The sequence below is a fragment of the Mytilus galloprovincialis genome, chromosome 13 (genome assembly GCF_965363235.1).
Source record: "Mytilus galloprovincialis chromosome 13, xbMytGall1.hap1.1, whole genome shotgun sequence".
NCBI classification, from domain to species: Eukaryota; Metazoa; Mollusca; class Bivalvia; order Mytilida; family Mytilidae; genus Mytilus; species Mytilus galloprovincialis.
The window spans coordinates 50164634-50183582 of NC_134850.1; the positions used below are offsets into that span (position 1 = coordinate 50164634).

At 31.8% G+C, this 18949-nt stretch overlaps 1 protein-coding gene across 1 annotated transcript; it reads left to right on the forward strand.

Moving 5' to 3' along the window:
- The first annotated feature begins 9995 nt into the window (after positions 1-9995).
- LOC143057945 (cytochrome P450 2E1-like) lies at positions 9996-15420 on the forward strand. The gene is made up of 4 exons (XM_076231410.1): positions 9996-10455; positions 12454-12972; positions 13504-13944; positions 14866-15420. The coding sequence occupies exons 1-4, from the start codon at positions 10113-10115 to the stop codon at positions 15048-15050; spliced, it is 1488 nt and encodes a 495-aa protein (XP_076087525.1). The 5' UTR covers positions 9996-10112; the 3' UTR covers positions 15051-15420.
- Positions 15421-18949: the final 3529 nt, after the last annotated feature.

Consider the following 18949-nt stretch of genomic DNA (forward strand, 5'->3'; position numbering starts at 1 on the left):
TAATAAATCACAAGTCTGACAAAGTCTTGAGTTATGCGGAATTTTTGGTCTATGATAACGACCTTTTTCTATTAAAAGAGAATGTGCACTAATTCTTAACTTAGTCAAATTTTTACATAGTGCTTTTGGAATATTAAAGTCAAGATATTTTTGAAGAGAAAAATTTGTGTAACAAAATGAAAAATATTTAAGCTTTGAGTCAGAATTGTAATTAGAATAATTTTGAAGCTGTTCTTTAATTAGTTGGATGGTTTGATCGTGTATTTTCAATTCTAGATTTTCATTTTCCAAATTCTTTACATCCAATTTAAATTTTTTGCAACTATAATCAATAAATGAATACCATGATTTTGACCCCTCTTTGAAAAGTCCTCTATCTACTTTATACACTTGAGCAAGAAATCTATCAGATGGAAGTTGTTGCAGTCTTATGAAATATTTAAAAGCCAATTTAGTAATAAAATTAATAATTGGTAATCTTCCTAATTCACACCTGGAGGCTAAATTTGATGCCTTTTTATGTACTCCAAGTAGATATTTACAAAATTTATTATGTATTTTTTCAAATGGTATATTATCTTTATTTAAATCTTTTAAAGTAAAATCGGATATCCAAACTTCTGATCCATAGGTTGTAATAGGTCTAATTAGAGAATCAAATAACTTTAGCTTAAGCTTGGTACCAGAGTAATTATAATCTAGAATATTTGATTTAAGACTAAATACTGCTTTAAGAGCTTTATTATACATATGTTCTGCGGCATGCTTTAAATTGCCATTAAATGAAATCAGCATTCCAAGATATTTATATTTATCGACTGTTTCTATATTTTGACCATTAATTTTAAATTTGATGGCAGATTTTTTCTTGCCCTTACTAAAAATCATAACTTTAGTTTTAGTAATATTGACTTTCAACTTCCATCTGTTACAATATATTCCCAGGCTGTCCAGACAAGCTTGTAAACCCTTTTCACTCTCTGACAGTAGAATTAAATCATCTGCATATTGTAAACAATTAAATTGTGTTGTAATGAGTGACACAGGAAATGTTTTTGAAAAATCAAATATTTTTGGCAGATCATTAGTGTATATATTAAATAACAGAGGGCTAAGACCATCACCTTGTCTAACACCCCTATTGGCTCTATGAGCTTCTGAAATAAAGTTTTCTTTTTTTACCACAAACTTTGAATTAGAGTACATATGTTTAATTATCTTATAGAAATTTCCTCCAATTTTAAGATTTAATAGTTTTTTAAGTAATCCTGAGTGCCAAACAGAGTCAAAAGCTTTAGAGAGATCTACAAAACAAGCAAAAATAGGCTTTTTTAATTTGTGTAAATATTTATTTATCAAAGTTTTAATAGTGAAAATATGATCTGCAGTTCTATAATCTGGTCTGAATCCTGCTTGAAAGGGATTATAAAGATTATTTTCTTCCATATATTTATGCAGTCTTTTCTGTAATAATGAGGTGAAAAGCTTGCCAAGACAGCTGGTAAGGCTAATACATCTATAATTATCGCATATGTTTATGTCACCATTTTTGTGTAAGAAGGAAGTACAAGATAAATTCCAAGCATCTGGAAATTTTCCGCTTGATAAAATTCTGTTAAATAAATTAACAATAGGTAAAAGTAATAGGTCTTTTCCATATAAAAGGAATTCATTATATATAAGGTCTATTCCTGGTTGTTTATTCTTCTTAAGTTTTTTAATGCCATCTCTGACTTCTTTACAAATGAATGCATAATCTAAATGTTTATTATTAATATTTTCAATTTCTATCTTCGAGATATCTAAATCAGTATTATTTTCTTCATAAAGCTTTTTTAAGTAATTTGACATTTCAGATAGAGGTATAGGATTTTCTTCTCTATTTGTATTTTTCTTCAGATTATTAATGGTTTTCCAAAATAATTTAGGGTTATCTTCATGAAGAGAATCTAATTTATCAATTATATCTGTTATAAATTTCTTTTTTGTATCTTTTAGTAATTTTTTGTACTCCCTTCTTAACTGGTGGTATGATGTTTTTAAATCATGATTATTAGGATGTTGTTGTAATCTACTTCCAAGATTGTTAAGTTCCCTTTTAAAAAATTTACAATTTCCATTAAACCATTTCTGTTTTCCTTTCTTTTTCTTTCTTTTCCCCTTGAATGGTCTAAAATTAAATGTTTTATTTGCTGAGTCTAAAATTATATTGCTCAGATTTTCAGATAAATTATTTATATCCATTTCAGGATTATTGACTTCTAGTAAAAATTGATCAATTAAAAGTTTTGAATCTTGTACGGCTTCTACAAATTTTTCTCTTGAGCCTGATTCCAAATTGTATTTACCTGGAAGAAGATCACAATCCTTAGTATTAATGTTGTTGTTAATTTGTGAGTATATATAATTACTGTTGTTTTTTAAACCAGTCCATAATAAACTATGGTCTGAAAGCTCATTTGGTGGAAAGACATGTAAATAAACAAATTCATGAAAAATATCTTCAGAAACTAAAAAATAATCAATACTACTACTTCCTCTTGGACAGTAGTAGGTATGGAACCCCAGCGAGTCACCGTCAATTCGACCATTAAGTATTCTCATCTTTGATTCTATACAAAAATCTATTAGCATTCTTCCCTGTTCATTTATCTCAGGATCAAGGTTGTTTCTTTTGGGTAAAATTAGATCTGATGTATAATTTGTAGGTAAATTGGACTTGCCCTCAGAATTCTGGTGGTAGTCTGTCTCATCAAGTTCTATATAATCTATTAAATTAGCAGTTCTACTATTACAGTCTCCCATGATTATAACTTTACCCAATTCTGAGTATTTATTCACTAAACTAGATAATGAATCAAAAATTTTATCGTTTTCTGGACATACTGACTTTGCCCTTGGATTTATATATACACAGCCTAAAAAAAAATCATGTGTAAGACCACATTTATCTTTGTCTAATTTAATAAAGATGTAGTTTTTACTTTGGGCTATTTTAATGATAGCATTACTTTTTTTGAATTCATTTTTAAAATAAAGAATGATTCCACCTGATCTTCGTCCTCTTTTACCTTTTTTCTTAATTCCAGGTTGGTGAAAGCATGTATAATTTTTAAAAGATATCGATGACTCGCCGTGGGTCCATGACTCCACTATTCCAAAAATATCAAATTTACTACAATTTATATCATTTAACTTTTGACTAGAGAAACCATTTATATTCCAGCATCCTAGCTGAAGCATTTTATGTATATATATATTAAAACATAACCACAATACTGATTTTGTGAGACCCGATGACATTGATTAGCATTTTCATTATGTATAAACAAGCATCAATCATATAAGTTGTAATGAAAGGTGTGAATTTTTTATATTTCACTTGTGTGTGTAAATTGTCATTAATAATATAAAGTTGCAAATGTGTGTAAAGAGGCATAACTCTGACTGTTTAAAAAAGTACTGTAATATTACAATTAAATAGGCATACCTGGTCATACATCTTGTTGTTTATTGTACACAATTATTTTTGATATTATAATGTGTAAAGGATGACATATATTTGCATACTAATGAAAATTAAAATAGTTTTAAAGATTCAGTAAAAACCTCTTGTGAAATGTTTTCTCCATTGGATACAAAATGTGTAAAAAGGAGGCATAATTCTGATTGGGTGAATTAAGTTATAATATTATTACAATATTATCAAATTGGATTCAATAGACATACACACACATTAATATTAACATAACAAACAATAATAATAATTCTATCAAAGTGAAATTATTTCGAGTGTTATTGATAATTTATATATTCAGTAACCGCATCAGTACATTTCTCTCGTTCGGACTTAATCCAGGGTTGCTTTGTGGATTTCTGCTGTAAAAAGGATCTTCGGATCCTTTATATTGATTGTTCCTATTTAGAGGATCTTGGAATCCTTTAAATCGATTGTTCCTATTTAAAGGATCTTGGAATCCTTTATATCCATTGTTTCTATTTTGAGAACGTTCTGGTCCTTGGTTTGTTGTGTAATTGGAATATGATTCCATCCCAAGGTGTTCATTCAAGTTATTTTTGATCATTTTGGCAAGTTCACTAGTGCCCAGTGCTGTAAAGTGTACTCCATCACTAAAAAAGTATTCATTGAGTTTGTTGATGTATGGATTTTTGAGAATGTAAACTTTATTGGATGCCAGATGTCGAAGTTTGAAATTTATTTCATCCACATTGTTGTTAAATACTTCTTGCTTCAGCCTATGAAATAAAGGCGACACATGTAGCTTACTATTTGGATTTTTTTCTTGGAATTCACTTATGAGGCTTTCAACTTCTTTCATTATTTTTTCCGCTGATGATCTTGCTTTAGATAGATCATTGCTGCCGACAATAACGACCACATTGTCGCTTTGTATTGTTGTATTTAAGATGAATTCTTTTGCACCATTAACGTTCTTTTTTCCTTCTGTCAAAATATGAATTTTTACCTTTTTGTATTTGTAGAGTCTTTTCTCTTTTAAATAATTTGCATGGGAGTCTGATATAATAAGTAGATCAACTTTATTATCAGTGGTTTGAGTATCTTCGTATTTTTTGTCTTTTTGAATACTTTCTAATTGTGTTGGTATTTCTTTCTCTTGAAGTATTGAAAACCGATTTTGAGTGTGTACATTATATGACGTATTTCCTATTTCCTTTTCACACTCCTCTTTTTCAATTATAGCTGGTTTATGTTTGTGGTGTTCCAAGTCTTTAACTCGAAGTTCAAGTTGATGTATTATGTGAAGTTTTTCTATAACTTCTTCTGATTTTTCTTGTAACTGTCTGTTATAGTGATCAAAGTCCTTTGATTTTTCAGTGATAAGTTTTTCTATTGTTTGATCTTTTTGATCTAATTGCTTTTGTAATGCCCTGATTGTTTCTTCTTTTGCCTCTTTTTCTCTCTCTAGGCTTTGTATTTTTATTTGGGGCATCTCACTATTGTCATTTGTAGAATTTGTTTTAACTTGAGTTTCAACTGCTATGATTTTTTGGTTCATAATTTCTATAATTGGTTGAATGTTATCTATATCTATTCTGCATGAGTAGAGATTACAGATTTTTCCTTCTATTCTCTGGATGGAAGATGTCAAATTTTGATTTAATTCTATTTGTTTGTCTAGTTTCTCACTTAATTTCTTAATATCAGTTGATCTTGTTTGCTTTGACTTCCTAGTGGGGCTAGGATTGCACACTTTGTTCAAACTAACTGGATCCAAGTCTATTAGGGTAGTATTTAAAGGGTCCAGTTCATCAGTAGATTTATCACCGAAGTATTCATTTGTATTGTCAAGTGTTTGATCTTCACTGATTGATTCTTTTGTTTCATCTTTTTTTGACGGGGAAGGAGATACATGTACCTGTAGCTCAGATTCTGTATTTAATTCTACAGTTTGTTTTAATTTTGTTTCAGATTCATTTATTACTTTTTTGAGTTTGGTGTCTGAATCTTGGTCTTCTTCACGTTCTATGTTTGTTTTGATTGGGTCTTTGTTATCAAGATTGTCATTTTGGTCCTTACTTCGGCATGCATTAACAAATTCTAATAGTTTAGGGAATTCCTCTTCACCAAAAACAGTATACCCATTTCCTTGAATAGTAATTGTTCCAGTTTTCAAATATATCTTTATAAGAAAAAGTCTTGGGTTATCTACTTTTGTCATCTTGTCATTATCTACCTTTATTTGTATTTCATGTGTTTTCTCAGAGTTAATTTCTTCCCAATTTATGCTGAATTGTTTATTTTTTCCCAATTGTTCCCAGTATCTCATTGTCATACTTTTTATCCAAAGATGTAGTCTTTCCTTACTGGTATGAAAACTGTACATACTTGCTTTTGGTTTATATTGGTTTATTTTGATAGTTTCATACGGAATTTTCTCGATTTTGGATGGTTCAAAGGGAGGTAATTTAAGAGACTGAATGTATTCATCGTAATTAAAAGTTGAGTTATCACTGGTGAACGGGAACGGTGGCATTTCTAAGGAGCTCATCTTGAATTGTTTGTAAATATCTTGTTTATTTGTAGCTATGACTCACTCTTGTCAGTATTGTGATCATTTTATTGTTTAGAGCATGGACGCTGCCATCTTTTCCTTCAACCGGAAGAAACAGTAACGGAAGCGATACGCTTAAAATACGGGTTTTAAATTTGCCAAAAAAAACCCTAACTTAGTGACGCGTTCCTTTCCTTCCTGATCATCTGACAATGAAGTTCTAAACAGTTACATAAGTTAGTAGAATCTACGTTGATTATAGAATATTTCTAAATATGTATAATGCTCCAATATGAAACACACACATCCGGACTACATATATCACGAGCGGGACCAAGAGCAATGTTGCATAAGATATCGGCTCAAAAGATACAATTATTGATGAACACCATCCAAGCATTAAAGTAATACAGTGCGTTCATGTTTCTGGCTGACTGTTTGTTCGGTTGTATAAGACTCTGTTTTTGTGAGGGCAATCTGTTAATGTAAAATTTATTATAATTGAGGTCTGTATCGAGCTGCCGGCTGTCAGTAACTTAGCTACATGTGAGTAGTTTTTTTAGCTCACCTGGCCTAAAAGGCCATGTGAGCTTTTCTCATCACTTGGCGTCCGTCGTCGTCGTCTGTCGTCGTTAACAATTTTTCAAACATCTTCTCCTCTGAAACTACTGAATAGATTTGAATGAAACTTAAAATGATTGTTCCTTAGATTATCCTGAACAAAGTGTGTGCTTCGATTTTTGATCCGTCAAAAAACATGGCCGCCGTTACTTAAAATAGAACATAGGGGTCAAATGCAGTTTTTGGCTTATATCTCAAAAACGGAAGCATTTAGAGCAAATCTGACATGGGGTAAAAATGTTCATTAGGTCAAGATCTATCAGCCCTGAAATTTTCAGATGAATCAAACAAACCATTGTTGGGTTGCTGCCACTTAATTGGTAATTTTAAGGAAATTTTGCAGTTTTTGGTCATTATCTTGAATATTATTATAGATGAAGATAAACTGTAAACAGCAAAAATGATCAGCAAAGTAAGATCTACAAATAGGTTAATATGACCAAAATTGTCAATTGACCCCTTAAGGGGTAAATGTCCTTTAATGACAATTTTTCACAATTTGTTCATCATATTTGCTAACTTTAAAAAATCTTCTCCTCTGAAACTACTGAATGGATTTGGATGAAACTTAGCATGATAGTTCCTTAGATTATCCTGCACAAAGTGTGTGCTTCGATTTTTGATCCGTCAAAAAACATGGCCGCCCTTATTTTAAATAGAACATAGGGGTCAAATGCAGTTTTTGGCTTATATCTCAAAAACGAAAGCATTTAGAGCAAATCTGACATGGGGTAAAAATGTTCATTAGGTCAAGATCTATCAGCCCTGAAATTTTCAGACGAATCAAACAAACCATTGTTGGGTTGCTGCCACTTAATTGGTAATTTTAAGGAAATTTTGCAGTTTTTGGTCATTATCTTGAATATCATTATAGATAAAGATAAACTGTAAACAGCAAAAATGATCAGCAAAGTAAGATCTACAAATAGGTTAATATGACCAAAATTGTCAATTGACCCCTAAGGGGTAAATGTCCTTTAATGACAATTTTTCACAATTTGTTCATCATATTTGCTAACTTTAAAAAATCTTCTCCTCTGAAACTACTGAATGGATTTGGATGAAACTTAGCATGATAGTTCCTTAGATTATCCTGCACAAAGTGTGTGCTTCGATTTTTGATCCGTCAAAAAACATGGCCGCCCTTACTTTAAATAGAACATAGGGGTCAAATGCAGTTTTTGGCTTATATCTCAAAAACGAAAGCATTTAGAGCAAATATTTGTAATATTGAAGAATTGTTAGCTGTACATGTTTGCCTGGCATGGTTCAATATGTTCAATAAGGCATTATTTACCAGGTGAGCGATTCAGGCTCTTGAGAGCCTCTTGTTTTTTGTCAATTTATGTATCATTATCAGTTCGTTTAATTTATTTTGTTTCCTATTCTGACATCGGTCTCAGACTTCTTCAATTTTTTAAACTGAGTTTTACTGTACGTATTGCTGGTGTGTTTATACAAAAGAAGATGTGGTATGATTGCCAATGAGACAACTGTCCACAAGAGACCAAAATGACACAGACATTAACAACTATAGCTCACCGTACGGCCTTCAACAATGAGCAAAGCCCATACCGCATAGTCAGCTATAAAAGGCCCCGATAAGACAATGTAAAACAATTCAAACGAGAAAACTAACGGCCTTATTTATATAAAAAAAATGAACGAAAAACAAATATGTAACACATAAACAAACGACAACCACTGAATTACAGGCTCCTGACTTGGAACAGGCACGTACATGAATAATGTGGCGGGGTTAAACATGTTAGCGGGATCCCAACCCTCCCCCTAACCTGGGACAGTGGTATAACAGTACAACATAAGAACGAACTATAAAAATCAGTTGAAAAAGGCTTAACTCATCAGATGGACAAAAATACAAGTGGACGTGGCCGGGTACTTATACATCCCGACACAAAAAGACACAAAAACAGATTTTTTTTTCTACATGGCTAGAGGTAACCGTATAGTTGGAGAATTGGGATATATTTAAAAAAAAAAAAAAAAACAGCGTCGCATTGTCCCAATAATTTGTATAGCACGACTATAAAAATCCTTGTGATTATGTGCTCGTTGATGTCTTTGTGTTTCTATTTTGTTACAATCATTTCATTCTCTTTAAGTGTTTAGTGATGCTATCCGACAGTTGTCAGTTTTTTATTAAACTTTATGTAAGACATTTTCCCCCCTTTTAAGCTGTCTTAAGTAATGCATAGATGCAGAGTATATTTCTAATTCTGCAAGCTCCGCAAGGTTTGTTGCAACCCTATTTTTACTTAAACGAAAATACTGAGATATCATTAAAATATTTTAAACCGTATCTTGTACATTAAATAACCATTATCGACTGAACTAACAGATTTCAAGCTCAAACAAAATTGCTGCAGGTCACTAGCCGAATTTCAGTTCTTATCCCTTACTGTTAGGTAAAATTCTAAGAGGCGCGACTTTACTGAAAATTACAATTACTGTTTTCAATGAGCTCCTATAACATTCCAGGACCTCCTTTATTACGAAATTTATATTCCAGGACCTGCATAATTCGAATTCAGTCGGGTTTCATAAAACTTGAACAACTCAGTCTGAAATATTAAGGACTGAACACCTTCTGAAATATCAAGGACCTCCGTAATTCCTGTAAAGGATACTCTAAAAATATTCCAGGACTGCATTATTCCAATTAAGGATATCCTGAAATATTGTACGACCTCTATAAATGATTGATCAACCGATTGCTTAATTTCAGGAGGACCATAGGTTTTTTGGATAGTATTTATTGAGCTCTATAATCATATGATATAACAGGACATCCTAAAAAATCCTTAAATATTAAAGGAAGGACCTCTTGAAATAATGCATTTTTGACCATTTAATTTTGGAGGCCCTGTAATATTCAAGGTTATGCTGAAAACGAGGTTGTTTGGTTCCTGAAATATTTCAGAATATCCGTAAATCAAATTATGTAGGTCCTGAACTATTTTAGGAGGTCCTCAATGATTTATAGATACCCTGAATTCGAATTATGGCGGTTTTGAAATATTTCAGAAGCTCCTTAAATTACAGACACAGACTATTTTTGAATAAATTTCCGCCTTACATATATATTTTTTTTCAATAGACAAATGTTTAAAGATCTTCGTCTCAGTTTTTTTCTCAAGTGAACCGATAAAGGAAGGTAATGACCCTTTACGTAGATGTAACATTATGTTTCTTAAGAATTTTGTGGGTGACCTAAATTTCTAGTAAATCATATTATGCATAGGAATGCATCAGACAAATTAACTTTCTACTAGAGGAAAAATTATCATGATCACGACATAAACCTTGAATTGCATGATTATATAATAACTAAGCTAGCCTATCAAGTATATTATAGAAAAGATAAATTTTCCGATTTTAAGGTTAGATTATGTATGTCAACATTGTGAATGTAACATAAAGATTAGAAAAGTGATGGCGTATTTGTTAAATGTTTCGATTACTGAAGTGTTAATTGGAATAACTGTAGGGCTAATATGCTGGCTTTGGATGAGATCACGGAGGCCAGCCGATTTCCCACCTGGACCAATACCACTACCACTCATTGGAAACGTACATCAACTTTCAGGTGGAAATATTGTGAAAGCTTTTCGCAGACTTCGAAAAGAATATGGTGATATTTTCAGCCTTTCAATTGGGTCATCTTGGGTGGTAGTTGTTAATGGAGCCAATGATTTACGTGAATTGTTGCTTAAAAGAGGCGACAGTATTTCAGACAGGCCAAACATTTTCATTTTAAAACTCAGGGATAACCATGGTAAGAATACTTTCAATTGATATGTTATTGGGTGTCTTTCTATGATGTAATGTTACACTATTGTTTCAGGTAAGGGTGAAGGAATGTACCTATTTAAACGTTTAAGGGCATACGATACAGTTTTGAACCTGTATTTACAAGTTGATGAAAATTTGCATATAGGCTATTTTTTTACCTCATTAAATCAAATATGTAATAAAAAATATACCTTCATGTGCTACTTTTTGAGTAAAATGAGGTCGAAGTTTTGTATATTTGCTCAAAATTCAGATTTGTGTCCGTATTTTCCGTTTCGAAAGAAAGACATAACTTTTTTGTTTTAAAAGATAAACACAAAATGGTTTTTGTTAAATTATCGGTAATTTCTGTATTTTGTAAGTATCATTAAAAATTATGCAATTTTTATTCCGAAATAACTCTATATTTATCAAATTAATGTTCATGAATAGAGGAAAAACGTCATTTTTTGCTGCATGTTCATCAAAATTAAAAAAATTGCGCTATTTACAGTTTTATAAAATTTGGGTCACATAATCTCCTTCCAAAATGAAACAAATTGCTGTTTTAAAAAATAGGGGTCCATGCACTCGTTTTCAAATTAAATCTGTTTGAATGATAAAAATCAGTCGAAAAATGCATCTTTTCCCGAGATGTCAGAGTTTGACGTCGCGAAAATAACATTTTACGTTAGCAACGTCATTACCTTCCCTGTAACTGTATCGTATGCCCTTAAACCCGCTGCATGTGTTTGCATCTGTCCTAAGTCAGAAACCTGATGTTCAATGATTGCCGTTATTTGATGTGGTTCAAAAGTGTTTCTCGCTTCTCGTTTTTACATCAGATGACCGTGAGGGCAATCCGATGTAATGTTGCCACAGACATTTCTACCATCGTGACTTTCGTTTTTGACCGATACCCGATTGCAAAATAACATTCCTTATTGTTTGTTATATATCAATTTCATCAATAAATATTCATGAATATAATTTTTAAAAACATAGATAAATGAGATGATTTTTTTTTTGTCGTAGGAAATATATAGATATATTATATAATATCAATAACAAATCATTGAGTTAACACATGCGGAAGAATATCTGAAGAACGATTTGCGGGAAAATATGAATGTCTACTTAAATCCAATCTATTAGAAAAATGGAAATATTACCGTGAGAAGAGTGTCCTCTATGCACTTGCTCTTTACTATTATTAGTATAGTAGAATAGAATAATTATTATATACAAATTGAGGGAAATTTTATATACTTAATTGTAACTGTTATCTACAAAAATTAAATAAGTAACTAACAACAAACCAACCGTGAGTATACTGATGTGCATCACTTCAATATAATAGTTATTACGGTGCTGTTGAATTTCCTGTCATTTATTCATCATCCACGCACGAACTTGTCTCAGAAAAAAATATATTTATGTACCTTAAGCTCACTTTCTGGAATGGCTTTATTTATGTTGGCTGAATGCATGTAAATCATATTTTTTTTTCTCGTAGAGACGGGTCCAGATTTTTTAAAAGGGGACTACAATTCAAGAAAAGGGAATACTTGAAAATTATTTGAATTATTTCTATACTCGGCGATGATATATTTTCCAATTAAAGGAGATGTGTTCGCACTCTACACCTTCCATTGAATCCGACACTGTTTACTATGTTGTTTGTACATAAGTAATTTGAACTGTTTTACTTTTTGATATATTGGTCCTATAACCTAAAGCTTCAGATTTATTTGTCTCTTGTGTATAGATGTCTCATTGTCACTTTTCCTTATTTAAAATAGATAGATAGATACATCGAATTTACAATATTGATAAAACTCATCTTCTGCTGTATGAATGTTTTGGATTTGTGAATATTTGAATATTTGTATAATGTTAAGACAGTAAATATATTTACGTATATTTACACTTGCGAGTCCAACCCATCCAATGTTTTGTTTACTAAAACTACATTTTGATGTACATAGTTTAACTCTTTCAGGCATAATAGCATCAAACGGCACAACATGGAGACAACAACGCACATTTGCACATTTAAAACTTAGAGATTTTGGATTTGGAAGACGTAGTTTTGAATCAAGCATTTCAGAAGAGGTTGATATATTCCTGAAATACTTGGAAGATTTGAAAGGAAAGCCCTTTGATGTCTCTGAAAAATTAAATATCAGTGTGTCTAACAACGTCATGTCAATAATAATTGGACGTAGATTTGATTACGATGACCCAAAGTTTAAATACTTTATTGGCTTACTTACTGCAAATTTCAAGAATGCAGCTCTTGCAGGGCCACTGTATTTCTTTCCAATACTTGCAAAGCTTCCTGGTGATATGTTTGGCGCTAAAAAAATCGTTGATATCTCGGTTAAGCTTAGACAATTTTATAGGGATGAAATCGCAGAACACAAGGCATCATTTGACGAAAACAACATCAGGGACTTTACAGACGCCTATTTGAAGGAAATAGCGCTCCATAAAAATGAAAAGGACACAACGTTTACAGGTATAAAACTAAAGTCACCACGCTATTTTTTTTACTAATTTGATACAGAATTTTTTTTCTGAGACAATTTGTCTGTGGGTAAAACATAGTTTTTCTTACGTAAATGCAGAAATCGAATGCATAACTAATAATTGAAAAATTAACATATATATAGACAAGAACGGGGTTTTTATCGGTACCTCGAAGTTAATTTACCCTTAATATCTGGATAAAATTGACAATAGAAAAATGAGGAAATGCGTCTAAGGGACAGCAACCCGACCGAAGAGCAGAAAACAGCCCAAGGCCTCAAATGGAACTCCAACACAACGAGAAAATCCTCCACTTGGAGCCGAGCTTCGGCTAGCTGGCTCCTATAAACAATAATGTGTATATACTTATTTAGATTTCTAACAAGAAGCTATCAAACCAATTATTTTCACTAGTTATACACAATTTGTAAACTTTTTAGTGAATGCCCAGAATACAGAAACACAAAATGCACATGTTTAGTGAATTTAAAAAAAAAGAAATACATCTTTTCCGTTTCAGAAAAACAATTGATGTGGCTGATATCGGACTTTTTTACAGCGGGGACTGAGACAACTTCAACTACACTCAGATGGGCTATGGTGTTTTTATTAAATAACCCAAAAGTTCAAACTAAAATGAGGAAAGAGATTGAAGATGTTATTGGAAGCGGAAGACCACCGCAGTTATCTGATCAGAAAAACCTTAATTATTGTGTGGCGGTTATTCATGAAGTTCTGAGGCTAGGAAATATTTCTCCAACTTCCCTGCCTCATAGTGTTTCAGAAGATGTCTTCTACAAAGGATATAAAATCCCCAAAGGTGCTATTGTTATGCCTATGTTAGATTCTGTCTTGTCAGATGAAAGCAACTTCCCAAACAGCCACGAGTTCATACCAGAACGATTTATCGATAACGATGGCAACTTAGTGGACTTGGATAAAGTTATCGCGTTCTCTATTGGTAATTATACTATTCTATTGTAACTATATTTTCAAATAAGTTTTATACTCGCCACTTAAAAATTAAAATAATTTAAAAGTTTTATCCTCTCCACTTGATAATTCATGGCAGTGTATTGTTCTCATTATTCGTCCCGTGTTTTAACAATAAAAACAATAAATATATTAATGTAGCAATTTCCCTCGTGGGGGCTATGATTGGGGAATGAAATAAAATAAGAATCCCCATTTTTTTTTTAATTTCAAATTTAATTATCTTTGTTTATTTTTTTTACTGATCAACCATTGTTAAGATTTATATTTTAACCCATCAAGTCTGAGTTCTTGTTTGTTGTTTGTTTTAAAGTCCATTGGAACATATTAATATACATACTCAGTACTTTGACTTATAATGGTTTACTTTTACCCATTATGACTTAAATGGATAGTTATCTCATTGGCACTCAAAACACATCTTCTTATATTTTCTAACATATATATATGTGAATAAACAAACGAAAAAACACCCAACATATAAAAAAGAAGATGTGGTATGATTGCCAATGAGACAACTATCCACAAAAGACCAAAATGACACAGACATTAACAACTATAGGTCACCGTACGGCCTTCAACAATGAGCAAAGCCCATACCGCATAGTCAGCTATAAAAGGCCCCGATAAGACAATGTAAAACAATTCAAACAAGAAAACTAACGGCCTTATTTATGTAAAAACGCGGACTATTTTATGACAAAATAATTAACGAAAAACAGCAGCAACAAATACCACTAAACTACTAGCTTGCCGCGTATTCATTCTGCTACCATGAACTATCCAATACCTTATTTTGTATATGGTTATACATTCAAAACGGTTAGATCTTCAAATGGAATATCCAAAAAGTGTTATTGATGAGATTCCGTTTATTTTACTTTTTCAGGCAAGAGAAATTGTACTGGAGAGTCTTTGGCGAGAATGGAACTTTTCCTCTACTTGACTTCTCTTATCCAGAGATTTGAACTGGTACCTCCAGAGGGAGAGGACCCACCTACGTTAGAGGGATTTTATGGAACTACCCATAGTCCTCTACCATTTACACTCAGGGTACTATCCAGACACAAGTGACGATCAGGATATTAACTAAACTGTCGAATACTTTTCGTACTATTTTTAATTAAAAGTTTACTCGAAAAGTTATTTTTTATTATTAAGTGACTATGGTGAATTTTGCAAACTAAAAAAAAAAATCATACATTGGAATTATTTCAAGCTCATTCCTATGCATAGAATAGAATAGAATATATTTTTTTTATTTCCCAAATTAAAGGGCCCATAAAGGGCATAAAATCAGATACAATTGATTTACATAATTGGTAACAACAGTCAACAACAATAAGTCACATGTAAATATATGTTTTATAGTATATATATAAGCATTGGTCAGAATCAGAGCCTAAAACAACATTTATATTGTGAATAAAAGAATAAATTTACATTATATGCATTATTTCTCAAATCATTTACTTTACTTAGTGTCAATATTCATACCTGATCTCCTTAATTCACAACAGTCACAAATGTAACAGCCTTTTGTATATAGATAGCGTATCCATCTTTTCCAATCAACTCTCTAGTTAGTTCACACCAGATTGTTTCGAATACTTGATATTAAACAGACCTGACCAAAAATCTTCAATCAACACACAATTGCATTAGTACTATAAAACAAGATACAAAAGAGGTATGAAAGATACCAGAGGGACATTCAAACTCATAGACCGAAAACAAACTTACAACGCCATGAATAAAAAGGAAAAAGGCAAACAGACAAATATTTAATGATGATCCAAATTTGATATTCGAGACACGCACATGAAAGTGCTATGAAAAATAACTTGCAATAATTATTTTTATCAATAATTTAAATATTGATCTTAAGACATACAAATGGTGCTAACAGAAATATAAAATCAAGCAGTAACTGTAATCTACGTTAAGAAAAAAGGGACAAGAGACAACACAGGAACATTCAAAACTCATAATTGAAGTAAAATAGACAAAAACGGTCACGCCATGGCAAACATCGAAAAAAAACATGAAAACGACAAAAATAGTTCATAAAAAAACTAACTAAAACTAAGCAATACTTACTGCAGCAAAGATTGTGAGAGATCTCCGATGATCTGATAAGTATGCAGATCCTGCTCAAAGTGAAGTGAAGTGCATGGCACCCATCATGATGTTGCTTATTGTTCAGAAAATTTGGTGATGTCGCAATCGAAGATAAGAGAAAGAGATTGTGATTACGACAGTTTGAACATTTTTGTGGTCATCAATGACAAAGATATTCCATAAAGGCCAACCAAATCGTCATGAAGTATTTAAAATTTTCGAAGTGACGACATTAATTTTACCACCAAGCCTTGATTGAATAGCATCCTTGTAAGCGGCAAGCTTCTTTCAAGGAAATCATGTAAGTAAACATATGATCTAGAATATCGTATCAACTAGTAGATATATATATTCCATATGCAGGGATGTTGCTTCATAGAAATAGAAAATTCACTGTTGGGAATCTGAAATCTAACTTTTGTCATAGTTTTTTGTCCATTATTGTCAATTTCTTGGTGTAAATCAAGATGCGAGATAGACTTACTGTATCTGTGGTATCCTTTACTTCAGGTTCGAATGGGTAGATGGAACCAAACTTTGAATTATATATGGAGTGGATATCTTCTAGATGACTGAACATGAAGTTACTGAATAATGATAATTAAAGGGAAACTTCGCAAAAAAATCAAAAATTGATATTATGTTCATTCTGTATAAAAATGCTCAAATTCATAGATATTAAAGTTTTATTCCGCTAGATAAGCGATCACCATCGATTTTAAATTTAGAGTATCAATTCTCCGAGATCCGCCATCTTGTCTTCTTTCCCGATGAATAAAAACGATATGTCTATAAACCACAAAGAAACAAAACTACAGTAACCGATGTAGTCGTAATTGCGTGTCGATATCTTGTCAATCGTACGGTTGTTTAATCCGACTAACTAACTTGATACGGAAAATATTCTTACTTTTTTTTAAATACCATGGTCTGTTGTTTTTAAACTGTTGATATTGGAATTAGGTGAAAAAGTCAAAGTTGAAATCATAATTAAGTGTTCCGTGAAAATTGTTTTCGAAAATCAAATTTGTTCATAATTCTTTAAAGTAATAAACTTTTTTCAAATATATTTTGATCTTCCCTCATCTGATCACCAGCATGGCTAAAGGTATTACTTCCAAAGGTATTGTGAGGGGTGTGAGGTGACACGTCCAGGTATTCAAGCGATTTCCTGTCGGGCTTGCAAGTTCATGCATCGTTTCACTTCTGCAGGTATTGATCAGTGTACACGGCTGATAACTTATAACTTATAACTTTCCATTTTGAACTATCAGATGTATAATATACAACTCTGTCTTACTTGTCATTACTAAACTCAAACGCTTGTTTATAAATAACATTTCTGGTGTAAAGAATATAATTCATAAAAATATAAATAATACCCAAAAAATAAGATTTGATGAAATTAAAATCTATTTAAATATTTTTTCCAAGAGTGAATTTGGGAAAATGTAATATAGTCATTGTCAGTAGTGAAGGACAGATTGGAACAGACCAGAAATATTGATTTAAAAAAATGTACGCACTTGCCGACGATTCGTTTATACGACTGGATAGAAAGTTACGGAACTATAGCGCAATTTAAAATATATACGTGTATACATTGAACATAAGAAAAAAACATATATTTTGAATAAATAGGGGTAAAAGTGTTGAAAATAGACTAGTCCACGTATGCCAACAGTATGTAATCATCGAATGTCGATAGACTACAGTTGTATACCAAAAGAAGAAGAGAACCAATTTGATTTAAATACAGGTCGATGTATAACTTTTGCTTTGGTTCATTGAAGCTGTGGACCTAGGAAAATCACAGATTTATATTTCAATAAGATTGTTCTCAAACAAAGGAAGGAGTTCGTCATCACAATTGTTATATATGCCACTGGACGAACACTAATTATCCCCAGGGGATGTGAATATTTTGCTGGGAAACTTTTGAGTATCAAAGTTTCAAATTAATTTCGGGATTTATTTTCTTTCTTGGTATTCAATAACAGAAAAAAGAATAAATTACTTGTTCGCTGAATAGGGGTATTCTTGTCAGATAAAAGAATTTAGTTATATTTAAAAAATAGGGAAATATGACATTAAATTGGTTGTCTTTTTTTAAACATCGTTAAAACGATGTGTGTCTAAGGTGAACGCCACAAGAACCCTGTAATACTAGTACGAGAGTATAGCATGTAAACATTCCTTCTCAATAATATAGTTGTATTGGAAATCTTTTCATACAGATTGGCAACTCATTGTCCGATATGCATGTAATATTTGCCACATGACGCCCATAGTTCTTTCTACCATCTTCACCTTATTCTTTGATATTGCTGTAAACATCGATGGTTCACACCCAAACAAAATGGGAGTAATGAACCTTCAGAGCTTCTCCGTGTTATACACTTGTGAAATATATAGACGAAATTTCTGTATTGAAATGAATCTACATCTCACAAACAGGATTTTCAAATAACGATTTTGAGTAATCACCTTACAAACCAATATAAACGTATGGCAAGATATAACCATGAAGGAATTTAGTTTTTGTCAGACGCAAGAACTCATCACTATATCATAAACGTATACGTATATATATGCATACAGTTTCAAATATCAAGAACAAGCGGTCGATGTCGATAGTCTGTTTTCTAACTGTTCAGAGTTAGACATGTCACTTGTTCATTCTTGGAAGCCTTCATATTCCCCGTCTAACGATGGGAACTCTTTCTGATTGTGTTGACTATAAATGCTTGTATGGTAATTCTGTCGTTTATCTGTACAAGATATCAAACAGATGTACAATGGTATATCAAATTGGGTAATATTGCATTTAGTTTTTATTAAAGATTAAAACT